Source organism: Periplaneta americana, chromosome 13 (assembly GCF_040183065.1).
Source record: "Periplaneta americana isolate PAMFEO1 chromosome 13, P.americana_PAMFEO1_priV1, whole genome shotgun sequence".
Lineage (NCBI taxonomy): Eukaryota > Metazoa > Arthropoda > Insecta > Blattodea > Blattidae > Periplaneta > Periplaneta americana.
Window position 1 is genome coordinate 13,898,137 of NC_091129.1, and position 22,734 is coordinate 13,920,870.

Here is a 22,734-nt window from a genome sequence, read left to right on the forward strand (position 1 = left end):
TTAAAACAGCTTTTTTTCGGTCATTGTTATCAGTTGGTTAATGTTATATTAGCAGCATTTAAAAGTGACCGCAATAAGCAGCATGCACTGTAGTCATTTGGGCAATTGGAGATTAATTCTGATTGGGTCCACTTCAGTTTAAGGAAGAAAATTAAACGAAAAAAAAAAGTTTATTTAATTTAATGGAGGGTAAGGAGAAGCTTTCCGAATGTTTACAGAATGGAATGAAAGACTACTAAACTTTAGAAGTTTCATTTTTCTATTCACTTACAAGATTTAAGATTTGTACACTAAAATTTGAGTAACATGTGCTTACATCAGGTGTAAATATGCAAGGTATTATGAAGAATGCTTATATATTGTATATGATGATTGATGCTGGAAGCAGGCTGTTATGCTTCAACGCTCACCTGCAACCAAAAAACATATTTTACTTGCTACATAGTAACTTTATGCAAATTAACATACAGAGTGATTTAATATATATATATATATATATATATAATAATAATTGCCTCCCATTGGAGGTAGCCCAGAAGGACTCAGTATTCTCTCCTACATGAATTTTGCAATATTAAATGTTTACATAAATTTTGTAGAAAGAAAATTAAAATAAACATATATGAATAGAAAGTGAATAAATAAAAAAAATTAAACAGAGTGAATATGATGACTCAGAATTTGGCAAGAGCGTTTCAAAACTGAAGTTATGATGTCAGCAGTAAGTGTCTGTGGTAGTTCAAAAGTCTTCCTGAAGCTTTCAAAGAACTTGGGAATCACACCACGAGCTCCAATAAGAAGACCAATCACCTCAATGTCTTCAAGCTGGTATTTTGCTTTGAAGTAATCAACTGTTGGCAGATAAATTTTGATCTTTTCTTGATTGACATCCTCCGGATGGCTACTCCCCATTTCAATCCTTATGGTAGGATCAATTATATATCCTTTCTTGGTAGTCTCGGAATACGCTATGATGTCAATACGTCTAGAGGAGCCATTAGTAGCAAGGCAAAAAACTTCCTCTTCTACTGTCCGAGACTTTTTTCTCAAAGCAGTTGCAATTAAGGATTGAACATGATGGTGTCTGGCATTTCGGAGGAGTAAACCTCTGTTACACCACATATCTTTCTTTCAAAACGAATTATGCTAGCCATAATTTGTTATACCTCAAATGTAGAGTATCTTTGGGAGATTACTAACCTCTATAGTGTGTGTATGTACGCATGTGTGTGTGTGTCTAATGCTCAATATTTAACAGTGAAGTCATTCTCCTTCTTGCTTCCCAATATTTAGATGTAAGGTTCATAAAATTTTCCAGAGATTCACAGATTTTTAAATGTTCCATGTCCATGGCATCTTCTTTCTTGCACAATAAACATTTAGCAGAGTCCAATAAGTCGATTCGATGTAGATGTTTTGTAAGACAGTCATGACCAGTAATCAGTCTGAACATGGCCACAGCAGATTTTCGTGCTACTTCAGGAATCGATTTTAAATCTTCTAGTAAATTGTTCCATCTTGAATTTTGATGTTCACTTGGAGAAATAGTGTGGTAATTGCTGTTACTTTTTCTTTTGATATCTCGTTTTATGGACGCATGAAAAACTGTAGTTCTTCTTTAAGTTTATTCTAGTTCCTTTCTTGGCCAACATATCAGTTTTCTCATTACCATATATTCCACAATGGACTGGGATCCATTGGAGAACTAAGGTCTTATTTAAATTTTGAATCTGCCTTAACATACAATGGATTTCCTTAATTTTTTCTAATTTAGCAAAAGTAGTTGTACTATGGTCTGTCCAAAACAACTTCCGACCTGACAAATGGTGCCTTTAGCATGTTACCATGGCAACCATTCAAATCAACCAATCACAAGAGATGCGTAACCATGGTAACGGGACGGTGTTGCCGTGTCTATGTTTACAAGTTGCACGTGAATACCAGGGCCTAGTGGTGAATACAGTGGCCGGAATGACTGAGTTGGCTGGTTAACGCGTGCTTTGTGTGAATTAAAAATATTATTTAGTTGTATTATTGTTTTAGTGTATAAATAATTATTGTGTTTAAATTATATTACACTATTATCTTCGTTGTCATTGGTGGAGTGTGTGTTTTCTAGTTTCTGCTAGAGTTTTTAAACAGATGACTTGTGCAATGTCGGAAGGAAGGAAAGGCAGGCGGAGAATAAAGAATATTGGACAAGGTGTCCCGTTAAAGAGTCAAATGCGAGAGATGATGTGTTATGAAAGAGAGTATTTTGACAGGAGAAAAGATAATGGCGGCCTCTTTTATCTTTGGCGCAAGTCGTAATGGGAACTGTTGCTTGTGTTAAAATTAATAAGAGCACTGTTACCAATATTTGAAAAGAAAAACGCCGTGCAGATTTTTAATTACAAATATTTTTACAGTTTACAATTTTTTCAATGCCTTTCTAACAATATTACATTGAAGAATACCGACACTCATAAAAGTAGAGGCTTCATATTAAATTAAAACTGTTTTTACAGTTTACAGTCCTTTCGACGCCTAACGGTATTTACATTGAAGAATACCGGTACTACTACTACTACTGCTACTATTATTATTATTATTATTATTATTCTTATTATTATTATTATTATTATTATTATTGTAGGCTAATAAAAATAATAATGTACACAAATTTTAATCCCTAGTGTTCAACAAATTGGTTAGAAATGTATGTGTTCATGTCAGCCGTTCATTACTGCACTCTATCGGCAGCGCGCTCGCTTACACGAAAGATGGGCAACATGGCAACATTGCTCCCCCTTCTCTATAAGCTGTCAAGTCGGAAGTAGTTTTGGTATAACTGCCTGGATTGCAGCTTTGGAATCAGATAAGATAACTATATTTTTGCATTTCTGTAACCAAGGAAAAACATTTTGGAGAGCTGTGTAAATAACTTCAAGTTCACCATCAAAATTTGTTGTACATTTGCCAACATTTTTATAAAATGGAAAATATGGACAAGTAGCACCTGTTCCAGCTCCTCCATCTGGATTCATGAGTGAGCCACCTGTGTAAATATGTAACCAAATGTTGAAAATTCTTTATTTATTCTGCTGGAAATTCACTTAATGACCAGTTTTTAACGTTAAATTAAGCAGAAGTTTTGATTCCCTGTCACGAGATACGCAGATGTTTATCTTTTATTCCTTATTGTTGGCAGCTGTTTTCGACATTTTGTTTTAGTCACTGAAAATGCAGTACACATTAAATCAATGACTCTTCCTTGTGAAGCAATACTGGATTACGAATTCAATTACAGCTACTCAAAGGGCATACCAGAGAGAATTTGGTGTTCGTAATCCCCCCAAAGAAACACAATACTGGGACTGGTAAACAAATTGGAAACAACTGATAACTAAAAGAAAAATCATTTTGATAAGAATAAATAATACAGAATAAAGAATAAATATCTGCGCATCTCGTGACAGGGAATCAAATCTCCTGCTTAATCTGACGTTAAAAACTGGTCATTAAGTAAATTTACAGCCAAATAAATAAAGAATTTTCAACATTTGCTAGAAAAATTAATAATCTCCCAAAGATACTCTGCATTTGGAGTATAACAAATTGTGGCTAACATCATTCGTTTTGAAATAACGAAAGAAAGAAATGTGTTAGTTCTATATAAATCACTCTGTATAATAGGAACACATTCTCTGAATATTTTTTTAACTTTTACCATGCTATTAAATAATTGAAGGGTACACGGGAAAAACAATCAATGTCACATTTCCATTAAGGGTGAGATAATGATCTATTTCAGTATATTACTGCAAAATTTATTGGTGTTTCTACTTGAAATGAAGGAAATGATGAGTGTATCCGTGGTTTTAGTTCTCCTTTACCACTTTTGGTAAAAACAACATTAAAATTTGTACTAATACAGTGAATTAGATAATGACATCGCCCTTAACAGAATTGTGACCTTGATCGTTTTTCCCATGTACCTTTCAATTAAAAAAAAGAGAACTGTATATTTCATCATTGGCAGATCCTGTTAAAGTTAGTTTGAAATAAATTTGTATTGTATTTATTAATCTGTACACTGGAAGTAAAGGGTACTATGTCCATTTTTTACGAAATTGAGTTTTTGCATATTTCTATTTTATTTTTCGCTCTCTTTTCAGCGGTGCAAAGCACTAACTTCTACATGAAATAATAAGTGAGTTAGCCATAAGGTATCATGTTAAAGAGCACTTTCATTCTTAAATTAGTTAAACCTAAATGTTTCACATCTGCTGCTTTACTACACAGTACAAATTATGGTCCACGGCTATATAATTCGATAATAAAATTTCATCCAGAATTGACTACTTTAAGCAATGAAATTTTCAGAAAAAATTTATATGACAGACTTCCCTGCATTTATATTATGTACCATGTATTGTAAAACAAGTTTATTTCTACCCTAAGTATACTTTTTTATCTTATTTTGGTTACTATAGCAACATGATCTGTACTAATTATACTACTAATAATAATTTAATATTAATCCACCAATCTCAACATCGTCTCTTTTTTCACTCAGTTATTACTAGTATTACTATTTACTAATTTTATTATCATCTTTATGTGACCTTTTTTCTTAAGTATTTTGTCTACAAAGTATGTATATTTATGTAACGGAACTGTCCCGAACACGAGCTTTGCTCTTTCGGGGTATTTTAATGTAACGTTTTTATGTATATGTTATTATTAAATAAATAAATAAATTTAGCTCTCCTGTAAAATTCAGTATTTGTGACAGACTGTCCCCTACCTTTGACATACAGATTTACATTCCATGGTATTTGTACATCGCTTCACAGCTAGAATATAAAACATGTCAAAAAATCTTAATGCAGTAGAATCCCTCTTAATCAGCACCAAAGGGACTAGGCTAGTTCCGGATACGAGATTTTGCCCAATAATTGAATAAATACCGGTATATACAAAAGAAAAGTTCGTATTTCATGGTGCCAAATGTTGAAACTGCAGCCATGTGGAGCTTATTTCTCTATCACTTGCTCAGAACTGAATGATTTCCCTTAGTCATAAAGGCAAATGCCGAATTGGAAAGATACATGCCATTATTCATCACTGCCTCAATTACCAATACCAAAAACATTAATCAAAGTCTATAATCAGTTCCATGAACACAAGCCATCTACAACACAATAGAAACAGGAACTCAACAAGAGTAAAAACGGCCTACTGATATACCCACACATTCTAAACACGCGACATGACCACAGATGTTAAGGCGTGAATAAAATAAACTTAACAAAAAAAATGCACAGTAAGGTTAACATAAAAATGATCTTCGTACACAATCAACTCTATTAATTTGGAGTGATTTATTAAAGGATGCATTCAAGACTAATTTAGAAAACTGTTAAACGAATTATATTTGCACCAAATGAGTGGTCTCTGAACCAAAAGATAGCATTTCAATTATTTAAATACAATTTAAATTAAGTAGCATATTAAACGATTTATTCTTCTATCAAACACGAATGTTCCCTGGACTCAATGTTCTATTTTAATTATGTAATTACTTTATATTTATTTCTAATAAGTGCAGCGGAGCGCACGGGTACAGCTAGTCTTCAATAATCTTATTGTACTTATTAGTGTTCATACAACTGAAACATATCACCTTTAGGCCCGGTTTTATAAATATGGTTAATCTAAAGATTATGTTAAACCTAAGTTAAACCATGAGTTTAACTCAACGTGCCGTATTACAGAGTCTCAGTTAAGTTAAACCGTAGTGGAATACGATTGGTATTACTGCTAGGAAAGAAAAGAAGAACATCGCAACTGTGTAATTATATGGATTTAAAATAGCCGACGCTCGTGGAGAATCTTCATTAAGAAACATCTTTGTTCTTTGATATCAGAGAGAGTATCCTAAAAAAACCTAAAGAGGACCAATACCGCGTACTTCAGTATGCTTGTCAGACTTAACCTCAAATAGTTTCTTAACCCTCGCTACCAACGTTATACCCCCAAACACAATGCAACCAAACTAAACCTTGCATGACCATTCGCGATGTAACTCCGTACAGAATCAAATGAGTAATGAAGTAATAATATTAGTGTGCGTATTTTATGTGTTGTCTAGAATATTTATGAAACAGAATTCAGTCAAACAATAAAATTATTTTTATTAGTCTAATAAAATTAGGTAATATTAGTGTTTATAAATCAGATCCCATAGTAAATATTACCAGGAGATTGTCTGCCACACACAGTACAATGTGCAATAGGTTTATGGTAGATTTACGGACACCTCCAAAATCTTCCATCGTTTTCAGTATGTCTACTACCAGAGGAAAAATAGCGCCGCGCAACTAGTAACTGATGCAGAGATTCAACAGAATGCTTTCAAAGATAAAAAAGAAATCATGTATCTTTTCAAATAATCTTTAAATTCAAACCCTAAAACACATATTTTTGCACTTTCTCATTTTTCTGTTGCATGTTGTATCTGAGTTTCAATTTTTCGAAACAAGGTTAGGACTATAAGCCTAATTCTGAAGGTTAGGACTGTCTGCTTCGAAAATCTCAACCTGTTTTAAAACTTATGTTCATTTATTTATATTTCAAAGTGGTGCACTCTATTTCGAAAAATTGTTGGCCGCCGTGGTCGTTCAGTAATATTGATCACTCACTTATCGTCACTCATAAGTTCTTGGAAAACATCTGCAATATCCATGTGTATTGCGGGAACCGCCACCTTGCACTGTTGAGCCTTGAACTGCAGTTTAAACAGCAGAGAACTGCTGATCAAGTTAAACTCAAGTTAACTCAAGATTAACTGGTAGTTAATGTTTATAATACTGGCCTGGTTTCTTCAACCTTTGTTAAAATGCACCTAACATAGTGTTAATTAACTGTAAGTTAAAAGTATGAATTGCTGTTAAAAATATTGCGTTTCTTCAACTTTACATTTCACATTTTAACATTCTGTTTGTTAACTCTCTGTTAGGACCAGAGATTCTAGAGTTTAACCATAACCTATAACCAAGTATAGGCTCACTTCTGTTTTCTGAACTCTGACAATTGCGATTCTCGCTTGTTTCCGTTGTTAGATTCAGAGAGGATAGAAGTCTTTCTATTCTCTCAGGTTTGATTTCTGCTTCTTTCCTCGTCTGTATCACAATAGCATGGAGCGGAGTATTGGTATTGCTATTATGAAATGGAAAACACTGGAACAAAAAGAAATCGTGGGACTAATTTCTCTTCGTTCGAAAGAAACCTTCTGCTGGAAATTATCTCACAGTGTAAACCAATTAATGAGAATAAACAAACAAATGGATCTACGTTGAAAGCGAAAAGTGAGGTTTGGCAGAAAATAGTCTATACCTTTGTATGAACTTCTGGTCTTCAAATCACAGAAATCATCCCCTCTGTTTATGCATTCATGGATATCATTTTCTAAATAATCCAGATATATAAGTTCAGCATCTAACGCACCGGCAATATTGGATACTTCTATGCTAACAGAGAGTTAAATGATGTAACTGCTTGAAATTGGGCAGTTAAATTAACATAGGTTTAACAGCCTATTAGTACTAACTGTAGTTGAAGAAATGCTTCAACTGTTAAGTTTACAGTTAAAATGGAATAACACACTGTTATAATTTAACAAAGGTTGAAGAAACTGGGCCTAAGCCTAATTTTGAAGGTTAGGACTGTCTGCTTCGAAAACCTCAATCTGTTTTAAAACTTAAGTTCATTTATGTATATTTCAAAGTGGCGCACTCTATTTCGAAAAATTCTTGGCCGCCGTGGTCGTTCAGTAATACTGACCACTCACATATCATCACTCATAAGTTCCTGGAAAACATCTGCAATATCCATGTGTAATGCGGGAACCGCCATCTTGCACTGTTGAGCCTTGAACTGCAGTTTAAATGGCAGAGAACTGCCGCTCAAGTTAAACTCAAGTTAACTCAAGATTAACTGGCAGTTAATGTTTATAATACTAAGCAGAACGAAAAACTTCAGTTTAAACTAAACATAAGGTTTAAACGGCATTTATAATACCGGCCCTTAATGTATTTTGTGCGAGATCGTGTGTATTTGCTTGGTTTCCGCACAAAACCAATCCGTGGAAAATGTAAAATTCCACATTCAGTATTCCCAACCTAACACACATAACATTTTCCCTCTTCTTACCGCTTAAGTGACATATTGATTTTACTGCTTTAGGCTTTTAACATATTATTTTTAGAGACGTTCAATATAGCAATAATTATAAATTGGAAACTTACCATTGCAATTTCACCTAAATTGCACTGTTAATTATTGTTTTTAAATATTTGCAAAAATTAAGTAAAGTCTACTACTCCACTAAAGTTACTGCATTCGTGATGCAAGTAACATTAAGGAAGCCGTGAAAAAATCAACAAGATTCCAGATGCCAATGTTATTACTGCAATATGTTATATAAATAATATTGTTAAAATATTAAAATGAAAAATAAATCATTACATAACCTTACCGTTTGTTTTAAGTTCGCATTTATATACTGGGGGAAAAAAAGACAGATGTATATCACGGCCTGCTGGAGTATAGTAAAACATTTTAAAGCAACAATGTTGAAGATAGATATTTTTGTTTTGCAAATTTGCCGTCATTAAACAGAAACCAAGATGGAGATTTCATTGCAACTAATTAGAAATTCCTCTTTCACGTATGTAATAAACGATCTTCGCACAAAATAATGTACGATACACAAGCGGTATGTTTTCTTTCAATTCTCGGAAATTGAAAAAGCTCAACTACGTTTCGCTTTTTCAAACTTTTCCTCGAGCATGAAAACTTCAACATACCGCTCTTGTAACGCATATTACTATTATCGTACATGTACAGTTGGGAATGCTGATGAATTCCTACCTGGTCTGTCCCCCAGGAGAGATAGTCTGGGCGTGTGGCAGCATGGTACTCGTCCACCAACTCCTGGACCACTTCCCTCGAGTGGTCCAGTTCCTCCAAGTTGTCCTTAAACATGGCTTCTTTTCTGAACTGCTCCAGAAAGGCCTCTCTCTTTCTGAGCTTGTCATACTGTTGAAGTGCACGATCAAACAGCTGTAAGAAAAAAAATTACTCACAAATAACTTTCACAAATCCATGAAGCCTTGTGTTCAAGTTAGTTAGTTAGCGGGGTTTAAAAAGGGCGCGTCAGCTATAGTGAGGATCACATAAGAGCAGTTCCTAAAAAGACTAATTTGGCCATGTCTTCAGTGTTGCCAAATAATACCAAATATCACCAAAGAGGGTAAAATCACAATGCCATGTACAATATTAATAATAATAATAATAATAATAATAATAATAATAATAATAATAATAATAATAATAATATACTATTTGTCTATGCAGATGACGTGAATATGTTAGGACAAAATCCAAAAACGATTAGGGAAAATACGGGAATTTTACTTGAAGCAAGTAAAGAGATAGGCTTGGAAGTAAATCCCAAAAAGACAAAGTATATGATTATGACTCGTGACCAAAATATTGTACGAAATGGAAATATAAAAATTGGAAATTTATCCTTTGAAGAGGTGGAAAAGTTTAAATACCTGGGAGCAACAGTAACAAATATAAATGATACTCGGGAGGAAATTGAGCACAGAATAAATATGGGAAATGCCTGTTATTATTCGGTTCAGAAGCTTTTATCATCCAGTCTGTTGTCAAAAAATCTGAAAGTTAGAATTAATAAAACAGTTATATTACCGGTTGTTCTTTATGGTTGTGAAACTTGGACTCTCACTTTGAGAGAGGAACAGAGATTAAGGGTGTTTGAGAATAAGGTTCTTAGGAAAATATTTGGGGCTAAGAGGGAGGAAGTTACAGAAGAATGGAGAAAGTTACACAACACAGAACTGCACGCATTGTATTCTTCACCTGACATAATTAGGAACATTAAATCCAGATGTTTGAGATGGGCAGGGCAAGTAGCACATATGGGCAAATCCAGAAATGCATACTGAGTGTTAGTTGGGAGGCCGGAGGGAAAAAGACCTTTGGGGAGGCCGAGACGTAGATGGGAAGATGATATTAAAATGGATTTGAGGAAGGTGGGATATGATGATAGAGATTGGATTAATGTTGCTCAGGATAGGGACCAATGGCAGGCTTATGTGAGGGCGACAATGAACCTCCGGGTTCCTTAAAAGCGAGTAAGAAAGTACGTAAGTAAGTAATATACTATTAACAATAATGATGTCTTGCTTCTTTACTTATTTACTACATCTCATCTTATGTTGAGAGGTGTTTTCTAAATGGTTCAATAATTTATGAAAAGTAGGCCTATATTTCTTCCTGTACCTCTACCATATTATGTTGGAAATTAGTAGATTAATATGATCTAATATTGTCAAAATACCCCTCATTTCTCGTGAAAAACAACTGAATAGATTACAGTGGACTATAGTGGACTTTATGTTGTCAGCAAACAGCTGGATACATTACGAAGATTGATTGATGATCTAATATTGTAATGTATCTTCCCCATATCCTTGGCTTCTGCCCCTTCGCAACATCCATCACCATGCTGTCCGTTCTATGCTGGCCGAGGCATTGAAGGAGGTAGGGTTTACAGGCCATCAAGAGGTGCAGGGACTAGCCACACATGGAAGAGTTCGGCGAATTGATATCATTGCCATTAAGAACAACTCGGCATACATTCTCAATCCCACCATCAGATTTGAGACACATGCAGATCAACCGCATGAGGTGGACAGTGAAAAGAAACGGATCTATGAACCAACAATCCCGTTCTATAAAGATAAATATAGCCTGTCCCACATTGATGTAATATGTCTAATGGTGGGAGCACGAGGTACCATACCCTCCTTCTTTGCCAACAAATGTAAAAACCTGGGGCTAGAAGTTATCCCCCCACCATTAATTCATACTCTGGTCCTCATTAACAAACAACAGAGAGATGTTGTTAGTGTTACACCTAAATACATACCGATGAGATGTTGGTGTGGTTAGCAAGCATGAGACCTGACACCCTGTGAGCACTCTGGATATATGGAGACTTGCGTGAGAGGGCCACCTGGATGCTGGCAGGTCCCCACGGTATGAACTGTGCCAGTTTACGCTCACGAATCCGTTGCAATGACTTGTGAACCTGTGTGGGGTCGACTTCACCCTGACAACAAACAAATAAAATTCAATGTGACACAACAACATCACCATCTCAGTGTCGTTAATTCATTCATTCATTCATCCATTGATTGATTCATTCATTTATTCATTTGTCTATTTAGTCACTTATTCATTCATTCATATGTTACGAAAATATATGAATATGTTAGGAGAAAATCCACAAATGATTAGGGAAAACGCAGTTAATTCTAGTTGAAGCAAGTAAAGCGATAGGGTTGGAAGTAAATCCCAAAAAGACTAAGTATATGATTATGTCTCGTGACCAGAATATAGTACGAAATGGAAATATAAAAAGTGGAGATTTATCCTTCGAAGAGGTGGAAAAATTCAAATATCTTGGAACAACAGTAACAAATATAAATGATACTCGGGAGGAAATTAAACGCAGAATAAATATGGGAAATGCGTGTTATTATTCGGTTGAGAAGCTTTTGTCATCTAGTCTTCTGTCAAGAAATCTGAAAGTTAGAATTTATAAAACAGTTATATTACTGGTTGTTCTGTATGGTTGTGAAACTTGGACTCTCACTTTGAGAGAGGAACAGAGATTAAGGGTGTTTGAGAATAAGGTTCTTAGGAAAATATTTGGGGCTAAGAGGGATGAAGTTACAGGAGAATGGAGAAAGTTACACAACACAGAGCTGCATGCATTGTATACTTCATCTGACATAATTAGGAACATAAAATCCAGACGTTTGAGATGGGCAGGACATGTAGCACGTATGGGCGAATCCAGAAATGCATATAGAGTGTTAGTTGGGAGGCTGGAGGGAAAAAGACCTTTGGGGAGGCCGAGACGTAGATGGGAAGATAATATTAAAATGGATTTGAGGGAGGTGGGATATGATGATAGAGACTGGATTAATCTTGCTCAGGATAGGGACCAATGGCGGGCTTATGTGAGGACAGCAATGAACCTCCGGGTTCCTTAAAAGCCAGTAAGTAAGTATTCATTCATTCATTCATAAACCTCACATTTATATGAATAATCAAGAAATTCAGTACAATCCAACTCCTAAGATCCTAGGATTAATTTTTGATGAAAAACTTTTATGGAAAACACATTTAACCAATGTTGCTTCGCAGTATCTACCACAATTAAATCTCTTGAAGATCATAGCTAATAGGAAATGGGGATCAGATATCACGACAGTGTGTCTGTTTTATAATGCTTATATACGATCAAAATTGACCTATGGATGTGAAATACAGGGAGGAACATCAGCAACTCATTTACAAAAAATTTCTGTTCTTCAAAACTCACCCATAAGATTATGCCTAGCAGTACCAAAAACCACATCAACTGTTGCCCTAGAAATTGAATGTAATATTCAACCAATCAGACACTATATATATTACAAAAGGATCTACAAATACATTTAAAATTGCAAGCCTCATCCAGATCTCAGATGTTCTTCAAACTGTCAGATGATATCCTGTGTAATTTCTATAAAATAAAAAAAGAAGAAATACCAATCTATATCACAGACACACTCATTGCTAAAACTCCAGTTGTGAACAAAATTCCTCTATGGAAATGGGTGATTCCAGAACATAGCATACAAATTCCAGGAAATCATTCCAAAAATAATCCTCCATACATACTTAAGTTAGATGCCATTGAATTACTCTGCAGCACATATAAGAATCACCTTCAAATTTATACAGATGGATCTCTAAATCCTAATAATGGGACATCAGGAGCAGGGTATTATATTCCAAAATATAAGAAAGTTATTTCATACCAAGTTCATCCTCCTCCAGTCTTGACACTGAATTGCTAGCTATTGATGCTGCTCTTCAGTGTGTTACTCAAATTTCTGAAAAATCTATTTGCATACTTACCGACTCCAAGGGGGCTATATTTAATATAATCAAATATGTACCAAACCTATATGCACATAGAATTATTCCGATTCAGAAACAACTACGTAAACTAAAAGAACTCCAAAAGGAAATAACATTTCAATGGATACCTAGTCATTGTGGTATACCTGGAAACGAGAAAGTCGATAATATTGCAAAACAGGCAACATATTTGCAACCAAGACCTCTTCAAGTGACATCTCTATCCAATGCTTTTGCTTCAGTAAAGTCTCATTTTACAAACCTATGGATCAACAATTGGCTCTCTTCTGACAAAGGAAAAATTTTACAGTCTGTACAAAAGAAACCAAATGACCTGGAAATGTACAAAAACTTGCCCAGACATGTTCAAATATTTTTAACAAGAGCCAGAACAGGTCACATTGTCACTCAATTGTACCTACACCGATTTCACATTTCTGGTAATCCTACTTGTCTGTGGTGTAATAATCATGATGAAGATCTGGAACACATTCTTCTATACTGTCCATCCATAAACCACAGAAGAAGTAAATTAAAATCATCAGTACCAGTTGCAGAAGACACAGCCCTGCAGTATATATTGACTACACCCCAACTCTGGCTACTAGCATCAGACATCTATAATGAACACGGATCAAAATACCCCTCATTTCTCGTGAAAAACAACTGAATAGACTACAGTGGATTATAGTGGACTTTATGTTGTCAGCAAATAGCTGGATACATTAAGAAGATTGATTGATTCATTAAAAACCCAATATTAATCCAAAGAAGAAATTTTCATTGTTACTGAATAAGAGGAGAAATTCTGCTCATTGTATAGAGTGCTATTTTCACAATAATTTTTTGAAACTCTTCAATTCAATTCATCTAGGCTCTTCCCGTATCTTCTACAATTTTATGAAATCCTCCAATTCACATGCTGTTTCTGTATATCCATCGGCAAGTCTATCGTGCTATCAAAAAGGAGTGCGTTATATGGCAGTAAAAATTTTTAATAGCCTCCCTATCGATATAAAAAATGAAACTCAAAACATAAAATTATTTAGGGCCAAATTAAAAAAGTACCTAATTTCTCACGCCTTCTATTCTGGAGATGAATTCATGACATTCAATAACACTTCATGAAATTGATACTAAAACTATGTGTTGTACTAGTAGACTATATTGTAAATCTCGTCTGTATATATTTCATCTAGACTGTCACTATAAATTAAGACTTTATAATAGTATTAAGTTTTTTGACTTGTTCCATATTCTAGCTGTAAGCATGTATGAATACCATGGAATGTTAATAAATACAATACAATACAATATAATCTCTTATAGTCATTCAATCTGTACCATACAGACGGATCTGATTTCTTAGTTACAAGAAGGTTGGTACACAAGCCATTCTGTACCAAGAAGACACCATGGAGCTCACAAGTAAACAAGGAAAATTATAATTGGCTATCAACTGGAGTGCTAGTTCAAAAACCTGCTACACAATTATCCTATTATACAACAACAAGAATAATTACTTCTCAATACCACAAAATTATAACAAATCATCATCTCCAATTCCAAAAATAAAAGGTGGGAATCTGTCTCAACCCAAAACGTCCCTATATACCCAAGGAAGAATGCAGTTGCAATTTTTAGACTATTTACAGGCCACGACTGCTTGGCCAAGCATCTCCACAGGATTGGAATATCTCCTCCACCACTCTGCCCCTTATGTGATCTTCAAGAGGAAATGGATCGAAATCATCTTCAACACTGCCAAGCCACTATCAACTTGGCGTCCTTGAGTGAAAAATACTGCAGAGCGAGGGAATTAATGATTTCATTGTCAGAAATTCAGCATTAGCAAACAAAAGAACTTAAATGGGAAACTTTGGAAAACAGACGTAGGAAAACTAGAATAACATCATTGTATAGAGCACATCTAGGTCAGAAAGCATGGGTAGACATAACGGCTCAGTTAAAAAAGCCAACGTACTATGGTAGGAACGATCATGATTTTAACCTTTCATCACTCGCATGCCCAATTATTACACAATCACTCGCACGTTGGATTTCGTCCAACCTACAATTAATTATTCAAGAAATCAGTTTTTTTATCTAAATATGCGAATTCTTTGCTATATTATATATTAATATGTATATACTACGTATTAATATATACAGACTATATATATATATAATATTTGAGCCCTGTTCTTTTCGAGACAAGAATGATGATGATGATGATGATGACGATGATGATGATGATAATAATAATAATAATAATAATAATAATAATAATAACAACAACAATAATAAAAGTTATATATATATATATATATATATATATATATATATATACAGCTGCCATAGTTAAAAGTTTTGTGTGCCCTAATCTCAACACAAATCGATGGACTTTCATATGCTTATTTTGTAATCATTCAACACTCCCCTGTGTACCTTGATCTTCCTCCAGTTCTGACTCAGATTCATGTTCACTGTGTTCAAAACCTGGAATTTCAACAATGCTCTGTGCACCTTCAACTTCCTCCAGTTATGATTCAGATTCATGTTCACTGTGTTCATAACCTGGAATTTCAACATTCCACTCTGTACGTTCATCTCCCTCCAGTTCTGACTCAGATTCATGTTCACTGTGTTCAAAACCTGGAATTTCAACAATGCTCTGTGCACCTTCAACTTCCTCCAGTTATGATTCAGATTCATGTTCACTGTGTTCATAACCTGGAATTTCAACATTCCACTCTGTACGTTCATCTCCCTCCAGTTCTGACTCAGATTCATGTTCACTGTGTTCAAAACCTGGAATTTCAACAATGCTCTGTGCACCTTCAACTTCCTCCAGTTATGATTCAGATTCATGTTCACTGTGTTCATAACCTGGAATTTCAACATTCCACTCTGTACGTTCATCTACCTCCAGTTCTGATTCAGATTCATGTTCACTGTGTTCACAACCTGGAATTTCAACACTCCTCTGTATACTTCATCTACCTCCAGTTCTGATTCAGATTCATGTTCACTGTGTTCACAACCTGGAATTTCAACACTCCTCTGTATACTTCATCTACCTCCAGTTCTGATTCAGATTCATGTTCACTGTGTTCACAACCTGGAATTTCAACACTCCTCTGTATACTTCATCTACCTCCAGTTCTGATTCAGATTCATGTTCACTGTGTTCACAACCTGGAATTTCAACACTCCTCTGTATACTTCATCTACCTCCAGTTCTGATTCAGATTCATGTTCACTGTGTTCACAACCTGGAATTTCAACACTCCTCTGTATACTTCATCTACCTCCAGTTCTGATTCAGATTCATGTTCACTGTGTTCATAACCTGGAATTTCAACATTCCACTCTGTACGTTCATCTACCTCCAGTTCTGATTCAGATTCATGTTCACTGTGTTCACAACCTGGAATTTCAACACTCCTCTGTATACTTCATCTACCTCCAGTTCTGATTCAGATTCATGTTCACTGTGTTCACAACCTGGAATTTCAACACTCCTCTGTATACTTCATCTACCTCCAGTTCTGATTCAGATTCATGCTCACTGTGTTCACATTCTTCGTCACTAAATTCGCTATCACGTTCATTGTTCTTAGTAGCTGCATTCTTTTTGTGCTCTTCTTCTTCTTCTTCTTCCATTTTTTGCAGAATTTCAGGAATGTCTTCAACTTTGACATAGCTAGAATATGTAAACGAGACTATTCTTATACATACATACACACATACATACATGCATGCATACATACATACACACATACACAAATACACGCATAATTACATACATACATGTATACATATATACATACACACATTCATGCATACACGCATACATACATGCATGCATGCATGCATACATACATACATACATACATACATACATACATACATACAATATCTCTTTTTGTCAATGAAATTGCTAAGAAAAATAGAAATAGCAAGAGCACAAATTTGCTTACACGGCCGCTAGCGCGTTGGATATAGTCAAACGGTGCACACTCCAGTACCTTTCAAACAGTACTGACTGTTTTAAGCAATTAATATATATGAAATGTTTCGTAAACATATCTAGAAATGTCAATAATGGAATAGAATTGGGGTGTTAGTCAAAATATGACCTATGAGAGGAATAATAATCAAAGATAAAAATGTGTTGGACAAAGTCCAACAGTGCGAGTGACGAAAATCAAATGTAGGAAACAGAAAACGGATGTAGGTAAATTCTCATTTTTAAATAGAACATAAATGATTGGAATGACCTACTTGCAGCGGTCTTTGAGGGCTGTCCTTCCTTAAGGAGATTCAAGAATAACTTAAAAAGTTGTGTATAAAGTGCAAATTAAAATTAAGGAGAGTCTGTACTGCCTATCCCAGCAATGTGAATTTCATCTAATTTAGGTGCACTTTTCTCAGGACTTACATAAGATACACATTTGAAATTTTTTGGGATTATTCTTCAAGTATTATTGTATGTAACAGATTAAAATTACGGTCTTTATCTTTTATTACTCTGCTTTACATTGATGGGATGGCAGTACAGACTCCCCTTAAGGTGACATTTAACGTTTAATTTTTTAAGGTGACATGTATTTATTTAGCCTGACGAGTTACTCCCTTGGTTTTAATTGTAGATTATTTAAAAATAGCGTGTAAGAGGGCCTTAGACTAGAAATGTTTAGTTTAAATGTAGTTCTGTTTATAAGTATGCATAAGGGTGTAATTATTTGACTTATTTGAACTGTTGTATCAGTGAAGCGAGGTGAGTCAGTGAAGTTATGGTTTTACAGTGCAGTGAATAGTTCCGATCAGTGATAATTTATAGCGTCAATGAAATGTGTTCTATAGTGTCAGTGAAATGTGTGCTAAAGTGTCAGTGAAATGCGTCATAGTGCCACTACAGTGAGTGAGATGAGAGTAAAGTGAAAGACTATTGAAACTTATGTAGGGCCTATACATATGTAGGTTGTATTGTAAAATTAGGTATTTTATGTTTTATTATTAATTGTACTTATTGTGTTAAATTGTATTGTGTATTCTTATTGTGTTGTGTATATAATTGTATTGTGTATTGTATAATTGTATCATGTGTTGTAAATTTTATTGTGTATTGTTTATATTGTGTATACCACTGCCACCGGGTGCTTGCCCACTTGCAGTGTAAATAAATAAATAAATAAATAAATAAATAAATACATACATACATACATACATACAACACTGCCCAGCCACTATCAACTTGGCGTCCTTGAGTGAAAAATACTGGAGAGCGAGAGAATTAATGATTTCATTGTCAGAAATTCAGCATTAGCAAACAACAACAATATAATTGGCTATGAAAAAAAACTGATTAAATTTAGAGATTTATTTTCGGTTTCAGGAACAATAGCTACTAACCCTTCTACATCTGGCCACAACTGTTTTCCACATTTAAGGGATTCTTGGTACTGAAAAGGGAAGACACAAACTGAAAATTTTCCCTTAACATACCTGTATGATATTGAGAATGGAGATGTAGCAATGAGCTGCATTGCGATCGTGAGCTGTTGACACCATCATGTTCTTGGGCTGCAGAAGACGCCTCATCACATCAAGAACAGTTGTCTTGCGAACCGATGCAGCCTGCGAGACATTATTTTAAGTTAACATCAGGCACACTTACTAACAATGACATTGGCAATAATACAAAGAAAGAAACTGTATTAATGTTATCCCTGGATTCTAATCAAAACCTAAACATGTATACAAGGTGTTGTGGTTTAAATATCACATTTATGGCATTCTGGTCCATTAACATTCTTTATACTTATTCCCATAACCTCCCCTCCATGTTGCTCAGTAAACAGCCTTCTAAAACTGTCCGATTCCTTTGCCGCACCTTGTACATCCATCACTTATGCATGGTTTAATAGTACAGTATTCTGTCCCAACTCTGCCTAAGTCTCATATAAAAACTACACACGGTTTATTAGTAAGACCAGATGACCTGGAAATGTACAAAAACTTGCCCAGACATGTTTAAACATTTTTAACAAGAGCCAGAACAGGTCACATTGTCACTCAATTGTACCTACACCGATTTCACCTTTCTGAAAATCCTACTTGTCTGTGGTGTAATAATCATGATGAAGAAAAAAAAAAATGTTATGTTTTATTTAACGACACTCGCAACTGCAGAGGTTATATCAGCGTCGCCGGATGTGCCGGAATTTTGTCCCGCAGGAGTTCTTTTACATACCAGTAAATCTACTGACATGAGCCTGTCGCATTTAAGCACACTTAAATGCCATCGACCTGGCCTGGGATCGAACCTGCAACCTTGGGCACAGAAGGCCAGCGCTATATCAACTTGCCAACCAGGTCGACTATGATGAAGATCTGGAACACATTCTTCTATACTGTCCATCCATAAACCACAAAAGAAGTAAATTAAAATCATCAGTACCAGTTGCTTTACTAAAGCTGCAGTATATATTGACTACACCCCAACTCTGGCTACTAGCAACAGGCATCTATAATGAACACCGATCAAAATACCCCTCATTTCTCGTGAAAAACAACACCTGAATAGACTACAGTGGACTATAGTGGACTTTATGTTGTCGGCAAACAGCTGGATACATTAAGAAGATTGATTGATTAGTAAGACCGAAAATATGCAAGTTACAGTAAATATTTTGCAGTATTTTAATTTAAAAAATGATGTCAAAATTCCACCATGTTTGTAAAATGATCAGTATTATATGAGTTGGAAAAGGTACCGCCTAATCACCACTATAAATGACTATGATTCTATACAGTCAGTACCTCTTGATCTGTGGTGAGAGGGGTGTATCCTGTCATCAGGAAGTGCAGCCGTGGCGTAGGGATCAATGGTGCTATCAGCCCAATCAGGTCGTTGTTCATGTATGATGGGTACCTGAAGCAAACGTTACGATGGATTAAAAACACGAGCACACAATCAGTTTCCATTATATTACTAGCTTAAGATACTTATCTACCCTTGAGAGAAAAACATGCAGTTTTTATCTAAATTTCAAGAACTCTTTTTATTACCTGATTACTTAACGCATAGTTAAGGATTTTCACATAAAATAAACCCCTCAAATATGTTTGGGAGGGCAGGGAAGTAATTTTTAAAGTGAAAACTGAAATTTGTTTTAGTCTTTGACCCAGAGTTTTTATGTTAGAACAAAATTTCTTTCACTGTCTTACTCCTAAAAGAACACAGAATAAGCTGTGAAAACAGTTTTTTCCCTATCTTATCCCATTAAGGAAAAATGTAATTTTATTTTTTGAAAATTTCAAATATAAAAATAAAGATTTAAGATCTTGGAGTTTTAAATTAACTTTCTTAAGCAGCAGGACAATGTTTGTAGTCCTATGAATCCAAATAGCTTGGAGTTATTTTCGACAGTAAGTTAACATGGAGCAACCATTTGAAATACATTTCTGAAAAAGTCATTTGACTCCCTATTGAAAAGACTAGCAGGAAAGAAATGGGGATGCTCTAGAAATACTTTGAATACTATGTACAAAATGTTTATACAGCCAGTGCTGATGTACTGTGGAGAAATTTTAATTACTTCACCTTTCATAAACGAAATAGAACATGTTCAAAACCAAGCCCTCAGACTCATTACTGGTGGAATCAAAACAACTCCAATAGATTCTATGAGATTCCTCACTAATATTAACAGCATCAAAATGACAATAGAAGAAAAAGCACTGATTCAATATGAAAAACTTATCAGATTAGATTACCAGGAAACAATTGGCATTCATACAATCCTCTCTGTAGATTAAAAACCCAAAAAAGTTTCATATCCATGGTTCAAGAATTAAAACAGAAAATCAACGTCCCGAATTTAAAAGAAAACTTACATTTGAAGAGTCCACTGCAAGAATGATGGATGTCACTTTCTTGTCGAAAATGAACCAAGACTGTCAATGCATAGCTTAAGACATATAGAATGTACATAGAGAGTTATATGGCATTAACACTGATAGTCATTGTCCAGTAATGATCGGAAAATCACAGTTAAGCTTTGAGCGCTATGCATTTCAAACTTTCAATTGCTTCTCCTGCAAAATGTATTCCAAATGACATCCATCATTCTTGCAGTGGAATCTTCATATTAAATCAAACCCTTTAACTCTATTAAATATAGAGTATAATCTAAATTTAACAGAAGAAATACTGAAATCAGAAGTAAACACTGAAATAATGAAACAATTGTCTCTAGAGACAATTAATATTAGGTACCCTCCACAAAACTGGCTTCATTTATACACCGATGGATCCTTGATCTCCAGAGAACAAGGTGCCGGTGCAGGTGTTACGTGCTGTCTCTTCTCACTTTATAGATCTCTTGGATATGGAATAAGTTTTGATGGAGAAATCATTGCAATTAGTGAAAGTCTCAGGAATCTTCTATGCCACATCAATAAATTTAAAAATGCAGTTATATTGTCAGACTCTAAAGTAGTTACTCTATCAATAGTCTCTAAACACACACCTTCATCTCAAACAGCAGAAATAACTAAAATGCTCTCTCAATTAGTAACACTCAATAAAAGAATTGTATTCCAATGAATACCATCCCATTGTGGAATCCTGGGAAACGAGAATGCGGATGCTTTAGCAAAGAAGGGCAGCACTGCTACTTACAGACCTGTTACTAAATCTACGTATTACTCTGCGAAAAGATTTATTAAATCTACATAGACTTCAACAAACGAAATTTGATAACACAATCTTAAGAGGAAAAGATGGAACTCTCTGCATCAGAATCCACAGTTGATTCCCAATTAACCACGCAAATCGTCTGTAGCTGCATTTAGATTGGCAACAGTCCATGATTGTTTGGCCAAACACTTGCATAGAATTGGAATATATCAGTCCCCTAACTGCCCATTGTGCAACTCAAACCAAGAAATGGATTCGGAACACCTCAAAATCTGTGCTTCAGTGGCTGGTCATGATAATATCTTTGAAAAATATTGGAGTGCAAGAGGTCAAATGACTTTATTGTCAAACGCCTGGCATTAGAAAACAACAACAACAACATTTTAATTTACTTTATATTTAATTCATTTGTTTTAAATTGATTTAATTTTGTTTGATTTTGTTTGTTTTATTTTTCTTGTAACAATTTATTTTTTATCATTTATTTTCTATTCATTTATTTTATTTTTATTTCATTCCTTTTAATTTTATTTTATTTTGATTCACTTTATTTTAATTTAATTTATTTCATATTATTTAAATTTAAATTAATTTATTCCATTTTATTCTATTGTAATTAATTTATTTTACTTTACTATATTTTATTTCATTCTAATTTAATTTATTGTATTTTAATTCATTCCATTTTATTTCACTATACTGTATGTTATTGTAAAAGTTTGTTTTAATTAAATTTAAATTATTTTAGTTTATTCCATTTCAGTTTATTCTAATTTAACTTACTTTATGTTATATTAATTTATTCTAATATAATTCACTTTATTTTAATCCAGCTTCATTTAATTCAATTTATATTAATTTATTTTATTGTTATTCAATTTATTTTAATTTATATTATTTTCATTTCATTTCAATAAATTTAATTGACTTTATTTCAATTCATTTTATTGTATTTTAATTCATTTCATTTT

General features: G+C 34.3%; 1 protein-coding gene across 1 annotated transcript in view; it reads right to left on the reverse strand.

Moving 5' to 3' along the window:
* Positions 1–236: 236 nt before the first annotated feature.
* The window catches only part of LOC138711760 (tubulin gamma-2 chain), a 52,381-nt gene continuing 29,883 nt past the window's right edge, over positions 237–22,734 (reverse strand). The window contains exons 6-10 of the mRNA XM_069842941.1: positions 19,882–19,993; positions 18,565–18,696; positions 11,006–11,188; positions 8,917–9,108; positions 237–410 (exon numbers count right to left, since the gene is read on the reverse strand). Of these exons, the coding sequence (XP_069699042.1) occupies positions 393–410; positions 8,917–9,108; positions 11,006–11,188; positions 18,565–18,696; positions 19,882–19,993 (637 nt within the window). The 3' untranslated portion in view covers positions 237–392. The remainder of the gene's footprint in view (positions 411–8,916; positions 9,109–11,005; positions 11,189–18,564; positions 18,697–19,881; positions 19,994–22,734) is intronic.